This window comes from Solanum dulcamara, chromosome 8, assembly GCF_947179165.1.
Source record: "Solanum dulcamara chromosome 8, daSolDulc1.2, whole genome shotgun sequence".
In the NCBI taxonomy this organism is placed as follows: Eukaryota; Viridiplantae; Streptophyta; class Magnoliopsida; order Solanales; family Solanaceae; genus Solanum; species Solanum dulcamara.
The window spans coordinates 67,730,963-67,747,460 of record NC_077244.1 but is presented as its reverse complement, the minus strand read 5'-3'; the positions used below and the strand labels follow the sequence as shown (position 1 = coordinate 67,747,460).

The 16,498-nt window shown below is 34.7% G+C and overlaps 4 protein-coding genes across 4 annotated transcripts; all 4 read right to left on the bottom strand.

Moving 5' to 3' along the window:
- Positions 1-224: 224 nt before the first annotated feature.
- LOC129899013 (uncharacterized) lies at positions 225-5,748 on the bottom strand. Its single transcript, XM_055973758.1, has 6 exons — positions 5,302-5,748; positions 4,210-4,280; positions 2,462-2,567; positions 1,153-1,285; positions 611-748; positions 225-525 (listed from the first exon to the last, which is right to left on the bottom strand). The coding sequence occupies exons 1-6, from the start codon at positions 5,379-5,381 to the stop codon at positions 490-492; spliced, it is 564 nt and encodes a 187-aa protein (XP_055829733.1). The 5' UTR covers positions 5,382-5,748; the 3' UTR covers positions 225-489.
- Positions 5,749-6,809: 1,061 nt separating this feature from the next.
- Positions 6,810-9,479, bottom strand: LOC129899087 (60S ribosomal protein L7a-2-like). Its single transcript, XM_055973889.1, has 6 exons — positions 9,384-9,479; positions 9,056-9,305; positions 7,604-7,773; positions 7,384-7,512; positions 7,221-7,313; positions 6,810-7,126 (listed from the first exon to the last, which is right to left on the bottom strand). Exons 1-6 carry the CDS (start codon positions 9,384-9,386, stop codon positions 6,995-6,997), a joined length of 777 nt encoding a protein of 258 aa, XP_055829864.1. The 5' UTR covers positions 9,387-9,479; the 3' UTR covers positions 6,810-6,994.
- Positions 9,480-10,376: 897 nt separating this feature from the next.
- Positions 10,377-12,610, bottom strand: LOC129899086 (60S ribosomal protein L7a-2-like). Its single transcript, XM_055973888.1, has 6 exons — positions 12,481-12,610; positions 12,154-12,403; positions 11,147-11,316; positions 10,927-11,055; positions 10,764-10,856; positions 10,377-10,680 (listed from the first exon to the last, which is right to left on the bottom strand). Exons 1-6 carry the CDS (start codon positions 12,481-12,483, stop codon positions 10,549-10,551), a joined length of 777 nt encoding a protein of 258 aa, XP_055829863.1. The 5' UTR covers positions 12,484-12,610; the 3' UTR covers positions 10,377-10,548.
- Positions 12,611-14,919: 2,309 nt separating this feature from the next.
- Positions 14,920-15,700, bottom strand: LOC129900707 (protein TAP1-like). Its single transcript, XM_055975727.1, has 2 exons — positions 15,405-15,700; positions 14,920-15,173 (listed from the first exon to the last, which is right to left on the bottom strand). The coding sequence occupies exons 1-2, from the start codon at positions 15,652-15,654 to the stop codon at positions 15,115-15,117; spliced, it is 309 nt and encodes a 102-aa protein (XP_055831702.1). The 5' UTR covers positions 15,655-15,700; the 3' UTR covers positions 14,920-15,114.
- Between the last annotated feature and the right edge of the window lie 798 nt (positions 15,701-16,498).

The window sequence follows — 16,498 nt, the reverse complement described above, 5'->3', positions numbered from 1 at the left end:
GCTACTGAGCTAGTTGTTTACATGACAAACACCATGAGAAATCCATGATTTAAATTTAACGAGTTCAGCCTATAGAATTTAAACATAACAATGTGATCAAGCATAGAGCTAGTCGTTTACATGACTAACGCGATGAGAGCACATACCTCTAAGCAGATGCATGATTTAAACTTAACGAGTTTAACCTATAGGAACTTACCACAGAAACCACTAAACTTATGACGTTAAGTTGAAAATTTAATATTTCTTTATAACTTAAAAGTTGTTTCACACACACACACATCGATTTATGTCCTCTTATGTCGAAAATGATGGATCAGTTAAACCCGTTGACTATATAAAGAGATGACACTGAAGGTGATTGAAAGTCAGGGATAAAGCTTCCCCAACTCATGTAGTCATCGGCCTTCCCTAGTCCCCCCCATTGTCACTTCTGACGAAGCTCCGAGTTCATGAGCAAGTGAAGAACTTTGGGGGAAATATTGAACTTCATACAAGTACAGAACTGCTAGACTCCCCCAAGTCCTATTCACAAACACTAAGTATTAGAAGCAACTTAACAAATTTAAACTACAATTATTAATCATGCATCCCTGGCTTTAACACTGACTTCTGTAAGGGGTTGGAGAAGCGTCTTCGGGCTTGGAGGACGCGTGCTGAACTTACGAACCAAGATGGTAAAAATTGGCAAAAACACAACATAAAGTCCTGCTATGATGAATGGTACAGCAACAAGCCAGCCCAACATCTGTAGAAGTTGTAAAAAGTCCATTGCTAAAAGTCAGTTAAAGAATGTGAAGATGAAGAAAAAGGAGCATAAGTTTGTCATAAATACATATTTCACGCATACATGCATAACAAGTGACTCTTCAATATGTATTCAGGATGAAGGAAATGGACGCTTTAAAGAACTTCAAAGAACAACATAGTTATATCCAACCAAAAAACACGGATAACTGAAAAATGCCCTTTCTTCTTCTTTTGGTACTTATTATAATGCAGCCTGTAGTATAAATGGAATGAAGAAGCCGGACAAAATCATGAAGAAAACCATATCAAATAGATGCATCGATCTAACAATCAAGAAGATGATACTGATATAAGAAAGAAAGAAAGGAAGAGATACTCGGATGCAAAAACTTCTTCACTTACCGCACGTAAAATGCTGAGCAAGACTTCCTTTGAAGCCTCACCAGTGAAGACCTTCTTTAGTGCATCAGCAGTCAAAGGAAAATGAGGTCCACCAGTGATAGACTCACCTAGGCGTAGAAATGGAATCATCAGACTGCAAAGTGGAAGGCAGAGCACTAAGTGAGGACTTGAGCATAAATGAAATTACAAGTTTGCTGAGACGTTAAAAGTCTGACGTAATATTTCTTAAATTAAAGAGTGATAGATCACAGTTTACCCTCACTGGGACTACCCTCTGACTTGCTTCAATGAACACAAAGTAACACAACAATCTTTCCTCACCTCAAAGAAGACATTATCTTCAACACAGGCAGATTACGATGGGCATGCTAACATACCCAGCTGGATAAAACATCATATTCAAACCCTTGCGAAGAACTAATTAATGTTATTCCTAAAATGTAATGGTGTACGAAATTCAGGCCCAACAATCGATACCCCCCAACACAAAATAGGGTTGTACATTTTTCACCAAAGCATAGCTTCTCGATTGCCTAAGTCAAATTCTCAAACTCATCATTTTTTAAGACTTGAAATGTATTTATTTATTTATTTTTAAAAAAATTGTTAACCTGAAATCTCTTCATTGTCATTGCAAGTGCAATATTAAAGTGGAAATGCAATGATTCTAGGAGCGAAAGGACATTTACTTGCACACAAAGTTGTATGGTTGCAAATCATGGAACTGCAAACGAAAAGAAATTACAGCTTTTTGAAGCTTCTTCTCAGTACAGTTTGAACGTAAGAGAACCCTATCCCCATCCCCCACCCCTGGCCCAAAATAAAAGATAGAGAGAAATTGCTTCTTTCTTTTTTTTTGAAATAGGAGAAATTGCTTCTTTCTGACACAGTTTAATGACGAACAGGAAAAATATACCCACATATATTATGTCCAAACGAAGGCCTTCTGCAATTGAAGAAACTTAAAATCATGTGGGGATCATAGATTAACAAATGCATAGCATTGATGCTAATAACCAAAAGCATAACATGATGCCACATCCTCATTTGTTTCCCAGTTCTCACAACCCACAGATATTGTTCTACAGATCCTAGCATAAAAGTTGGTGACAAGAAGCATGTGCAATACTAATAACTATGGCAGAAATAGATGTTAAAATGATAACACGAATCCCTATTTTATAATACACATGTTGCTAAATACAAAAGAGATCTTGGACCAGGTAGGGGGCGCCGTGAGAATGATCTTTGGGGAAAAGATCAGGGCTCTAGTAGTGACAGCAAAACAATCAAATAATTGCGCTAATACCTCAACTCAATAGGAGTAGCAATGAAGTTAGCCAACATCATTGTAGGAGCATGACAATAGGATCCCAGTAATGCAATAGCTATCCCACATAGGAATACTGTGACACCTGTTGAGAAAAATAGATTGCACATAAGTTGTATTTGCTTAGCAAAATTCAGTAGGATTTAATCAAGGCAGAAGTCAATTCACCCAAATATTTCTAGCTAGCAACAAAAAAATTAAACTGCAGACTATCATTTTTCTGTTTAAAAAAGTCTGTGTACCGCAGACTGTGTTACTTACATCAATTTACATGTAGTTGGTTAATTATTACCTACCATGTTTCTCCATCACACATAAATCTGTCTAAGAATTTCAGCAACATTATGGTCGCTAAACTAAGTCCACATATGGTTGCCCTTGATGTAACGTAAGCATTTCTATGGCTACGTGAAGTGCAATCAAATCTTCTAGATTCAGTTCGATAATGCAGAGATGGACCTTCTTCATCCCAGGAAGAATTTAAGGTGATTGAACAACGCAGCACATGCAGGGTGTGCTACAGGATCATTGAACAAAGGAAAAGGTTTGAGAGCAAAATCAGAATTGATGATCAGAAGGGTAGTTCAGCGAAATTTTATGATTATCAAAGGTGGAGGGCACATTGCAGATTTTCTGAAAGAGGAAGAAGGTGGAAGAGATGTATCAGGAATATGAGGTTTAAAGCTTCACAATTTACTGAAGATCTGTCTCAGATTGAAGCAAGCCAAAGGAGGAGAGGGTCAGCTGCAATGATTCCAAAACTAGAAACAAACATGGGGCAGGAAGAAAACAACTATACGCACCCCCTGCTGGAAGTCAGAGTTGTTCACAGGTAGCAGCTCTAAAAGGATAGTCAAGAGGAAGATATTGAACAGCTGGTTCTTTCTCAATACATAGTTGGTTCAGCTTCTTGGGAAAAGAAAACCCAGATACTTCATCAACTAAGAAATTTTCCATCATATTCATAAAATAAAAGTAAAAGCATGAATTTACACTTACGTTTCTAGATGATGATATTCAATTAACCAAACTGATACCCAAGGAATAAGTACAAAAGTTGGCTTTGCTCCAGACAGCATATTAGTTCCACAGCATGTCCAAAAAAAAAAGAACTCTTCAAAAGAAGATATTCAAACATCAAACCTATGTGTACGGGCTGAAGCTCCTAAATGAAATTGAATGGCAATTAATCGATTGCTGACCAATTCATAGGACCATTAATTCCAAATCCACAAAGAAGTTCAATAAGTCGTAATATGTACAAGCACGCCGTTTTTTCTCCCAATCAATACATCCATTTCTACAACCCCAAAAGTCCTTAAAACATGTTGAAACCAGTAAAGATGAAGTCTCCCAGTAAAGAAGGTTATCAAATTACCATCTTAATACAGTATTTCATTAGCATTTTGATATTGCAAGGTTCAAGCCATTTCCAATTCATTAAAAGAAACTTCACTGATCCGACTTATTAATAATTCTTCTACCATTGTCATCTTCCTGCAATTCAACACTCTCACTTTTCTCAACACATTGATTAAATAATTGAATTACAGTCAAGAGAACCTTCTACTTTTGTCATGAAATTACGTCCAAGGAATCTATGAATTTGGCTGCATAGTTAGACATTACACCACAAACTTAACAAAGTAAACATGGAATGCTTTCGTACACTTAAAAATTACATAAACAAAGATTATAAGAACTAATTCCAGATTAATAGAACATACCACAAATGGGAAATACCCCAAAGGTGATTCCAAGAGCCGCAGAGATCGCCAACAGTTTTGGCTCTGCTCCCCTTGAAACAAATCAAGAAAACCATTCATTGTAAAAATCAGTAAAGCTTCTTACTTTTGCAATCTTCACATTAGAAAATTACTAGTAATTGAATATTAATCAGACACCTGACGACTACAAAAACTCACCTAAGGTACTTAAAGTTTTCAACTTGTTTGGATGGTTGTTACATGTTTTATTGTATCCTATTGTTACTTTGAATCCAAAGTTGGTTTTGCTTGCTACTTAAATTTTACTGTATCATATTCTTAAATCTATTATAATGTAACGATGAAAAATACTACTTTATGTAACGACCAATTTGGTGTGATTACTCGTTACCCTCTTTCTTTCCCATCTTTTCCTTATTTATTAATCCCTCCGTTTGAATTTGTTTTTCTTACTTTCCTTTTTAATCCATTTCAAAACAAAAGTTTATTTCCTTTTTTGATAACTCTTTAATTTAAATTTTCCACATGACATATTTAATACCACATGATTAAAGGATATTTTGGTGCATTCTACTCATCTTTAGTTTACAACAATTCAAAAGTCTTATTTACTTTCTTAAACCCCTTGTCAAGTCACAACTCGACAAACAAATTGAAACAAAGGGAGTATTTAATAATAAAACCTCTTTTACCTTCTACTTTATCATTTCTTCAAATTGCTGGTGTGTGATATTATGAATGGAAAAGGATGATTACAATAAAATACACCACAACAGAATACACTATGAATCGATACATAACAACCATCCAAACAAGCTATTACTGATCCGAACTAGTTCTAATTAGAAAAATGCAATCTTTTCTCCCTGAATAAGCATTTCAACTCACTCATACAGCAGAATCTTAGTAGTTCAGTTCGTTGGCTACCTTAACTCCCACCTTATTGGTGAGGGGTTCGATTCTTACATTGTTATCCCCTCCCCATTTCCCCTTCCCCTATTCCCAATTATTTATTTTTAAAAAAAAACTCACTCATACACCAAACACATCGCCTTAAGAAAGATAAGGGTAAAAAGGTAAAACATTAGCTACCTCTGGAGGATATGGAAAAGAGGATCAACGATCTTGTTGCGAGTCCAAGAACCAATTTTTGATAAAATCTGATTGACCATTTTGTGTCTTCCTCCTCACTCTTTCTTCACTTTCAACCTTCAGTTATCTGATTTAACACCAACCCAAATCCACAAATACAGTTATAAAGAGAAAAAAGATTGATTCACGGATAACGGAGGCAAAGAAAAAATTGATCCCAGTAGGTGGTGGATCATGTAGGTTTCGTTTGTACAGAAAAAAAGGGGTGAAATGTGAACAGAATTGAAACAATAGACTTTGTTATATTCTTATCTTTTGTTTTTTTTTACGTTTTTCGAAGAGAATTAATTAGAGCTGCACACGCTATCAATAGCTTTCACAAAAGTGTTTACTTCTGCTGCAGGGGATTTGGAGTTCTTGATTGAACAGAGAGGAAGGGACGAGGGGTATTTCAAGAAATTGAAAAAAAAAAAAAGAAGAAGCAAACGACGTAGTAATTGGTACGTCTTTGTTTTGGTGACACGTGGATAAAAATATCTTACTATATTTGCGGATGAAAATGAGACAAGGGAAATACGATAGTGACACAAGGAAAATTTTATTTTTATTTTTATTTTTATTTCCAAATCGTGGTATTTGAGTAAGTATATGTCGGAAAATTACACTGTAATAGATGAGGGAGGGGAGAATAATTTTTTATTATATATTTAAGTTGTTCAATCTCTCTAGCATAAGATTTTTTTTATTTATTTGAGTCTCCTTACTAGAATACTTACTTATTGGAGTTTCATTTTCAGGGATTAGTATAATTAGTAGTTTCGTTTGTATGAGTTCACTCATATCGTCGATTTTAAGTTTTAGATAATCTTCTAGGATTCCTATTCTTCCATATTGTCCAGCGAACACAATAAAATTTAATTTCAAATTTTGTAGATCTAATATGATAACTACTCAAACAATCTCCACCCCCCACCCCCCTAAAAAAAAAAAAAGGTTAGACATCCAAAAATGGGAATCTCTATAATATTAGATGTGCGTCTCTTTCTGCTTACGGAGATTAACTTACTAGACAAAAGATGGAAACTTATTAACAAGTCATTCACCAAACAAATTAGCTTGAAAAATAAGGAAAATGGGTTGTTGGTTCCTCATCTAAAGCAGCAGCCCTGTTGAGATAACCCATGACTCACCAACTAATAATAGTACTGAATATGCACTTGAATCTTAAGTGAGTTTTAACAATACGTATCAACATGAAGACATACATGCACAGTGTGGTACATCGTAGAGCTAAATGCACACAGATCACTCTTTCGGAATCTTCGTAAATTTGAACAAACAGATATATCTAATATACTCCATATAGAAGTAACAGATAAATGGAAAGGCCTGAGATGAATCATTAACTAAACCAGGATACCAGGAAGAGCAGAAGTTAGTTTACAAGTGTAAGCACTAAATTAGCAAAGAATAAGCAATTCGCAGGCATAAAAACACACTCAACAAAATATCTAACAAAAACTTCTGATAAAGTTCAAAGCTTCTTTGACAGAGCAATAATAATCTGCAAATGGCAAAAATAAAGGTACATATAGAACTAATGTCTCTAACATTGTCAAGCATGTGAACCAAACACAAAAATTGGCAGAGCAGCTCTCTAACCCAATTGCAGCGTATATATCACAGCAAGCTCTTAGTTCAATCTCTGGGCAGCTTCCTTAGCAAGAACTCTCTCCTTGGCCTTGGTCCTGGCCTGTGACTTGGAGCCCATGATACCACCACCCCACTTTTTCCTGTTCTCTTCATACTTGTCATTGAAGTTAGCCTGAAAAAGTAAACATGCATCAAGAGGAATCCTAGAAGAGCTTTTAAGTAAAATGCAATGCAATGCAAACTAAACTAGTCACTAATAAAGATACCTTAATTGCCTCCAAAACTCTGCTAAACTCCATTTTGTCTTCATTCTTCACGGTTGTCAAACACAAGGCTGAAGCAGTTTTCTTATGCACAATCTGTGCACATTTATCAATCAGTATCTCATCTGTTTAAAAGCATTGAGAATACAGACTTAGTAGTACTTACCGATCCTAAACGTGCTTTCCCCTTCACAATGCAGTAAGGAATTTCCATCTTTCTGCATAGTGCAGGAAGCCAGACAACCAACTCTATTGGGTCCACATCATGAGCAATCACTACTAACTGAGCCTTGTTCTGAAAGTACATCGATGGAAAATAGTTACAATAAAGATGAAAAGAGATGTGCTTAAGAAAGTATAAGATAATTTGCAAGAACAAAACAAACCTGCTCAATAAGGTAAGTGATGTGCTTAAGCCCATACTTCACAATAATGGGTTTCTTTGTTTCAGGAGTTTTTCCTTCGGCTTCAGCTTGAGCCCTTTTGACAAGACGCTCCTTCTTTGCAGCTTTGTCCTCAGGCCTGTACTTAAGAAGCATCTTGAAAAGGTTTGTAGCTGCATGTAAGGGGCAAAGACGATGGAAAAATTCAATCAGTATCACTTTAGTAAAATACCTCATGCAAGTAAACAAAACAAAAGATGAATGAGAGCTGATTAACAATACTATCAAATTTGGTCTACTGAGAAGTGGGAAGACATAATGGTTACATGCAGCAGCTTAGCCTTTTAAGAATGATCACAAAAAGGTGTGTGAAGTAATACAGAATTCTAACATTTTCCCAAAACAAAGTATTTTGCCAGAAAATGAATCCTTTCATTGATATATTCCAGGAAAATTTCAGGTGTTAGGTTATCAGTGAAACAAATTCAACAAAAAAATTATTAATGTCCCAGTAATATTTTACTTTCCAAAACCACAAAAAAGCACAAGTCCATTTTAACAAAAAAAAATGAGAAATAAGAAATGAAGAGAGAAGAATACAGTGACCACAACTTATTCATTTCCCCTTGGATTATGGGAATCCAGAGGAATCTTTACACGTGATTCTATAGGCAAAGAGACAGCAAAGTCCAACATGCTGGAAAAAAATTGTCTTCAACAAATATCACTAATTCTGATTTGGTACAATCAACTCTTAAACCCCTTAAAGAAACAACACGTGGGTATAGAATAAAAATATGCAAAATGTATTATTCCACAATGAATTCCAACAAAATAATAGTAGTAGTTTCTGAACTAATATTACTCCCGAAAAAAAAAAGCTTCTTCTAAATGGGAAAATAATATTCTTCACAATTTCTAAAAGGAACAATAATATCTCAGTCAGCCATTTGGTTATGAACTACAAAATAAGACAGCTAACAGCAGTTACAGAGGTGTGAGCCTGGAGATTGTTCACCCAGTAAAAGCCTAGGTCGTCTTCGTAAACTTTCACCAAGAGGCGAAAAAATTGGAATCACAAGAATCCACAAGCCAGGCACAACAATCACTCATTCAACTCTCTTCAAGTACACAGTGAGGCATAGTTCAAACATCTATGGGAACACATTATAGTTCCAATAAAATACTCCATTCCTAATAATTTATTTGCTACCCATGATACAAGTTCAGGTGAAAGTTCCAATTGATAACATGGAGCATAATAATAAGTAGCTCGCCAAAATAGAGTGAAATGAATATAGAAAAAGTAAATCTTTATTCTCCATTATCGAAATGAAGCAGCTGCAAATACAGTGGATTGGAAATATATTATTTGTTGTCTAATTGTTAATAAAAATAGAGCAACTAATTAACCAAAAACGCAACAGGAAATTCAGTTAATAATAATATACTGACCGAGGTTCTTGTCAAGGGTTTTGGTGAACTGGTTGAGAGCAGGAGGAACCTTCAATCGCATCTTGAGAATCCTCTTCTTCCTTTGAAGGGTAACATTCCGAGGCCATCTCACGTTCCTTGTTACATCCTTCTTCGGAGGCAGCGCTCCACCGATACCAAACTGCTTTGGCCGCTTCTCGAACAGTGGATTCACCACCTTCGCCTTCTCTGGCTTCTTCTTTGCTGCTACTGCAACACCCTTCTTAGGAGCCTACAGAAAAAAAATATGTGAACGCATATTCCAAAAAGGAGTTGTGAAGAAGGAAGGTAACCATGGCTAAGAGCTTACCATTTTTGCTTCAGACGGCGACCGGAGAAATAAATTCTAGGGGATGCAGAACACTGATATGTTTCTTTAACTGGGTCTAGGCGAAACTTTTTGTGGATTTGGGCCTGGGATCCTTTTCATAAAAACAATTAACAAGACCTAGCCTAATCGTCACACTATTTAGAAAATAGCCGATTTTTGCAAATTAGTTGAAAAATAATCATTTTCAGTGTAAAATATAATTTGATTATAAATATAATTAAAATTTGAAGGTATCTCATTAGACTTAACTTTCTTCCTTATTTTCTCCTAATTTTTATTTTCCATGTTTTGTAAATTGTTTACTCTTTAATCTTCTTCTTCATTGTAATATTACGGTGTTTTTGTCGTCAAATAGATTGACTATTATAGTGAATTATGAATCACTTTTAGTTGCTTTATTTTGGTTTTTGAAAAGCATTAACTCCGCTGATTAAGCTTTTTTCCTCGTCTCTAAATATTTTTCTTAATATCTGATTTATTAGGGGAAGTGTTTGAAGTTTTGTTTTTGTACGCTAGAAAAGTTGCTGTTTAAGATTAATTAACCGCAAAATTTACTTACCATCTTTATGATTGTTTCCCGAAGTTTGCATCTTCTTCTGGACTGATTACCAAGATATCTCTTCCATATACTTTGGTGGTGTCCATGACACTGTCAAGACCAAGATCTTGTAGCTATTAGGAATTGTGAGAGGAGAGCTTCGTTTAGGTATCTAGGGGTACCTTTTGAGTCCTAAAAGGCTATCTATTCTACATTGCCAGTTATCTCTTGAACAAAATGATGGGAAGACTGATCAAATGTAAAACTAGATATATGTAAACATGCTGTACTGAAGTAACCAAGAGAGCCTTTATTGCATGCATAAATCTACTGGGGGAATTAACATCACTGATATGCGGAATTGGAACAAAGCAGTTGTGGCTAAACTGCTTTGGAACCTCTGTAAAGTGTAGTAATTTGAACAACTGCCGCAATTCAGAGCCATAAAAAACAAACTCAACCAAATGTCTGATAAAGCATTGTTAAGGCAAACATAAAGGTACTTGTCAAAACTAATATCTTTAACATTGTAAAGCATGTGAACCAAATACAAAACTTGGCAGAGCAACTCTCTAATCAAATTGCAGTGTATATATCACAGCAAGCTTAGTTCAATCTCTGGGCAGCTTCCTTGGCAAGCACTCTCTCTTTGGCCTTGGTCCTGGCCTGTGACTTAGAGCCCATGATACCACCACCCCACTTCTTCCTGTTCTCTTCATACTTGTCATTGAAGTTAGCCTGAAAATTGAACAAGTATTAAGAGAAATTTTAGAAGAGCTTTACAGCAAAATGGAAACCAAACTAGCCATGACTATAGATACCTTAATTGCCTCCAAAATTCTGCTGAACTCCATTTTGTCTTCATTCTTCACGGTTGTCAAACACAAGGCTGAAGCAGTTTTCTTATGCACAATCTGTGCACATTTATCAATCAGTATCTCATCTGTTTAAAAGCATTGAGAATACAGACTTAGTAGTACTTACCGATCCTAAACGTGCTTTCCCCTTCACAATGCAGTAAGGAATTTCCATCTTTCTGCATAGTGCAGGAAGCCAGACAACCAACTCTATTGGGTCCACATCATGAGCAATCACTACTAACTGAGCCTTGTTCTGAAAGTACATCGATGGAAAATAGTTACAATAAAGATGAAAAGAGATGTGCTTAAGAAAGTATAAGATAATTTGCAAGAACAAAACAAACCTGCTCAATAAGGTAAGTGATGTGCTTAAGTCCATATTTCACAATAATTGGTTTCTTTGTTTCAGGTGTTTTTCCTTCAGATTCAGCTTGAGCCCTTTTGACAAGACGCTCCTTCTTTGCAGCTTTGTCCTCAGGCCTGTACTTCAGAAGCATCTTGAATAGATTTGTAGCTGCATGTTCAAAGGCAAAGGGAACATTTAATTCAGTCTCACTGAAATAAAATATCTCATGAAAGTAAGAGAAAACAAAAGATGACTTGTGAGCTGATAAACAATACTATCAATTTGGTCTACTAGAGAAGTGGGAGGCCATAATGATAAATGGTAGCATCCACATGATAGTTCAATCAAAATATAATAGTAGTATTTACTAAACTAATTCTTCGCCAAAAAGAGAAGCTTGTTTACGAATTCTAAAAGGGACAATAAAAGCTTAGTCATCCACATGGTTAATGGAACTATAATATAAGCCAGCCAACAATTTCCGATGTGTGAGCCCAGAGATGTTAGATGTTATCCTTATTGCTCACACAGCAAAGGCCTAGGTGTTTGAAAAACTTAAAACAAGATGACAAAATTGTAATGATAAGAATACACAAGCCAAGCACAAACAACCACACATTCAACTGCCTTCAGGTAAACAGTGAGGCGTAGTTCAAACGTATATGGAAACACATTATAGTTTCACGTACAACACAGTGAGACATTATACATATACCACTCATTATGCCACCAATTCCTGTGAAAGTTCGGATCTATAACATGCTGCATAAAACATACTGAAATAGAAGCTAAGAGTAGGAAGTAACTGGACAAAATCAAACTCGAGTGGAATGAACATATATAGGCCAGATATTAACTTTTACTTTATTCTCCATTATCGAAATGAAGCAGCTGCAAATACAGTGTATCGGACATACAGGACTGATTGTCTTAGCGTTGACAAAAATACAGCAATAATTAACCAAAAAACGCAACAGGAAAGTAGGTTAATAGTAGCATACTGACCGAGGTTCTTGTCAAGGGTTTTGGTGAACTGGTTAAGAGCAGGAGGAACCTTCAATCGCATCTTCAGAATCCTCTTCTTCCTTTGGAGGGTAACATTCCGAGGCCATCTCACGTTCCTTGTTACATCCTTCTTCGGCGGCAGCGCTCCACCGATACCAAACTGCTTTGGCCGCTTCTCGAACAGTGGATTCACCACTTTCGCCTTCTCCGGCTTCTTCTTTGCTGCTACTGCAACACCCTTCTTTGGAGCCTACATTAAAAAAAAAAATGAATACAAATTCCAAAAATGAGTATTGAAGAGAAAATGTAATCATGGCTAGCGCATACCATTTTTTTCTTGAGACTCCGATCGGGATCTGATGAATACACCCTAGAGCCAGAAGAACACTGTTATACAGAGACTGATGATAATGAGTTTTTAGGGTTTAAGACGTGTTCGACGCTCCTTAAATGGGCCTAACCGAACTTCTGTGGTTTTGGGTCCTGGGCTCCTTTTAATAAGAAAAAGAATATTAGAACGGGCTGGCCATTTTTGTTCTCTCTAATTTGAAAAATAGTCACTTTGTAAATTAATTAGAAAAATAATACTCCCTCATATTTTAATTTAAGCGTCTTAGTTTGACTAATTATGTAATTTTTGAACCAAAGGAGACTTTTAAATTTTCTAGTTATTAAATTAAAGATGTACATCTTAAATCTTGTGGTCTTAAACTTGTCAGGTAGAACGCTGGAATGAAAACAAAAACTTTTTTTTCTTCAAATTTCACAATGAAATATGGTCAAACATCCACCTAAAAAGATGCATTCATTTTAGGATAGAGCAAAAAAAAAAAAAATTAGATTAAATGAGAAATTGACTGTTAATGTTAAATAAAATCTGATTATAAATTCCATCAATTTAACAGAGTGACACAGACACCTAAATAGTATTGAAGGTATGCCTTAATTGTTCACTTTGATCTTTCTTTTCATTGTAATTTTACTTCTTCTTCTTCTTTTGTTTTCAAGTTGAATTGCAAATAGAGTGACGATTATTGTGAATTCTATGTGTTTGGACTTTTGTTTTCTGCAACTTAGAATGCTAGAGAAGTTGCGGGTTAAAATTGATTAACAAATGTTTTTTCTTTTACTAAATAACAATATAAAGATATGATTCAAAACCTTTTAAAAATAAAAAAAGTAACCAATATGCTAGAATCTTGACTTGATCAGCAACATGTGATCATGCGCAAATAAATTTTGAAAAGAAAAAGAAAACAGCTCGTATTATTACTCATAGAGGTTAATTCATGGTTTTTAATTTAAGAAATTAGATTATAGTTTTTTTATTCAATTTTAGATATATTATTTATATATAAAAGTGTTAGATGGATAGATTGGACTGAATATTTGTAAAGTAAAATAGGTTGAGCGAATAAAAGAAAGAAAATGTTACTTGGGCCTATGTCAATTATGTTGAATGTCACCATCTAAAAATCAAGTCATAATTCAATCTACTTAATTCTTTATTCGTTATAATTTCTTTATCTATTTTATTATAATAATAATTTGTTTAAGTACGTAATAAAAAAAATTCTTATATTAAAGCTATATATAACATATGAAATAAATAAAAAAATATCTTTTTAAATATTTTTAGACAAAGTTTCTCATAATTAATTTGCGCTATATATTAACTAAGTTTGGGCGCAATTACAATTTATCGAGGACATGACCTTAGATAGGAGGGTGTGGAGGACCCACATTAGGGTAGAAGACTAGTTCATAGTCTCGTTATTCTTCCTTATTAGTACGCGTATTAGCGCACTATAATTCCCTGTGGTCGGATGTCTATTATTATTTATTACTTTCATTACTTTTTGTACTTTGATTGCTCTATCTTATCTGAGTTGCTTTCGTTACTTGCTTTTTCATATCGCTTTGAACTTTTTATTCTTATCTGACTTCCTTTTTTTATTTTTCTGAGCCGAGGGTCTTTCGGAAACAGCCGTCCTACCTTGGTAGGAGTCAGGTCTGCGTACACTTTATCTTCCCCAGACCCCACGTTGTGGAATTTCACTGGATCGTTGTTGTTGTATTAACTCAATTTGTAAATAAACTGAATTAAAAGGATCAAAATAAATTAAATTAATCCGTCCTAACCTAACAATTTGAGTGTCATAATTTTTATGGATTGATTTTTTCATTCCTATAATAATACATATTAAATTATTATTTTTTAGTGATAATTCATTACATAGAATGACCATTCGGTCATAAATTTCTTTTCAAAATAGTTCAATTATCATTTATTACCCTATTTAGCCCTTTCAGCCAAAATCATTTTGCTCGGGCCTATGCTATTTCCGCAGTTTCAATTGCGGCAATTTCTATTGCATCATCATTCCTGCCCTTTATTTTCCGCTCAATATTCGCTATTTGCATTGAATTTCAGACTAATTCAGATTTGTGTTGGGTAAGATTTCATTTAAGAGATAACGCTTTCTATCAAGAATTTTTTCATATCCAAGACTGGAACTTGAAACCTCTAGCTTAGGGAGGAATTACAAATTCATTCATTGCACCACATCTATTACTGATAACTGAATGCGTGTTTGATTGAATTATTTTATAATTCGACTTGCCGCAAACATGAATCATTTCGAGAAAATATTGAAAACAAGCTCATATCTAAATTTTGAAGAGATTTAAGGTGGATGTCCATTGAAGAGCTGTGAAGCTCAGACTTTAAAATTCAATCTGCCGCAAACATGTGCGAATCAATGATAAAGAAAACTAGTTATTTTATTAAGTACTTTTCCCCCTTATACATATCATGGCCCTACCATTTATTGTGTACATTCTGCATTAAAAATATACTAAAAGAGAAATAAACAGACACAGAAGATCCTAGAAGTAATATGGAAAGAGGCAGTATAATTGTCATTATAGAAGTAATAACTACTGTGATGAAAAACACACTTAACAGTGATCAAAATTGTTCAAGCATTTGGATGCACAACCTTCCAGTTTCTCTTCTTCTGCAAATATATATACAAAAAGAAATTATTTATACTAACAACGTATATATGCTTAAACTCATTTTTTTCATGCTATCAAGCTAAGATAATCTACAAGGACATATAACTTTTATACACAACTACGTACAACAATACTAACATAATTCACAAATAGGGTCTGAAAATGGTAGAGTGTACGTAAGAGATCCCCTGATTAATAATAAAACGTTATCTAAGAGAAGACATGCATACCATTCTTGTAGTCAAGACAATGTTCAAGAATGCATCGGGCATTGCAATGGCTGACTTCAGATGATAGCATAGGTGGTGGGATGCAGTGAAGTGGGCAGAATTTGAGGCAAGCAGCAGAGGGTATGCCAACTCTTTTGCAATTTTTCATGCAATGTTTTATACATTTCACCTCCATAAGATTGGCCATAATCAAATCCCCTTCAAATATGACCATCATTGTTAGCATTAGGGTTAGCCATTTCGTTGCCATGTCTTGCTATACTTAGTAATATTGCAATGCTTAGCTATACTTAGGCATGCATATATATAGTTTTTTTTTTTTTGCTTTCTAAAAATGTGAAGTTTTGGTTTTGATTAGTTCATTTGCTCAACATGAGTAGGGTTAGGTGCAAATACAATTATGTTGTGATAACTACTTTTTCTTCCTAATTGTTACCTACGGTTTGATCATCTAACATTCATGGGGACTTTGAAAATCGCACTTCATTAATAGTATTATTTGGTTTAAACAAAAATAGAAAGATTGAATTCACTAATATATATAATCCACAAGGGCATTGGGCTTGCCTATTGCACGATTGTTCACCCAAAAAATAATTACTGCGAGTTTTCGTGGAGCTTCTGAAAGAAAAGGTTCACTAATATAAAGGAATATTTTCTATAAATACCTAAAGTGTACACTATACGGTTAAAGAGGATTACTCATTGTGGAATATTGAAGTGGGTTGAATTTTTCTCATGAGGCAAGCACGTGAAAAATCGTTTGATTACAGGTACTTGAACTGAATATCATGTTGAAATATGATTATTTCATCTAAAAATTTAAGCTTTTAGAGATAACATACTTTTAATTATGTCTTTCGCCTTTTAATGAAATCAAATTAGTGGGTTTGATTGGTAGCAACCCGTGGCGCCTCCCAGTGCTAACCACGATAATTAGAGACAAATTAGTCTCTAAATTTCAACTGCTGTCTAATTAAGACATTTGAAATTGATTGCAAAAACATGAATGTTGTACTAAAATCATTACAAATGATCATACTATACATCTGTTATATCCTGTATTTAAAGTTAATAAACCAGACACAACTAAG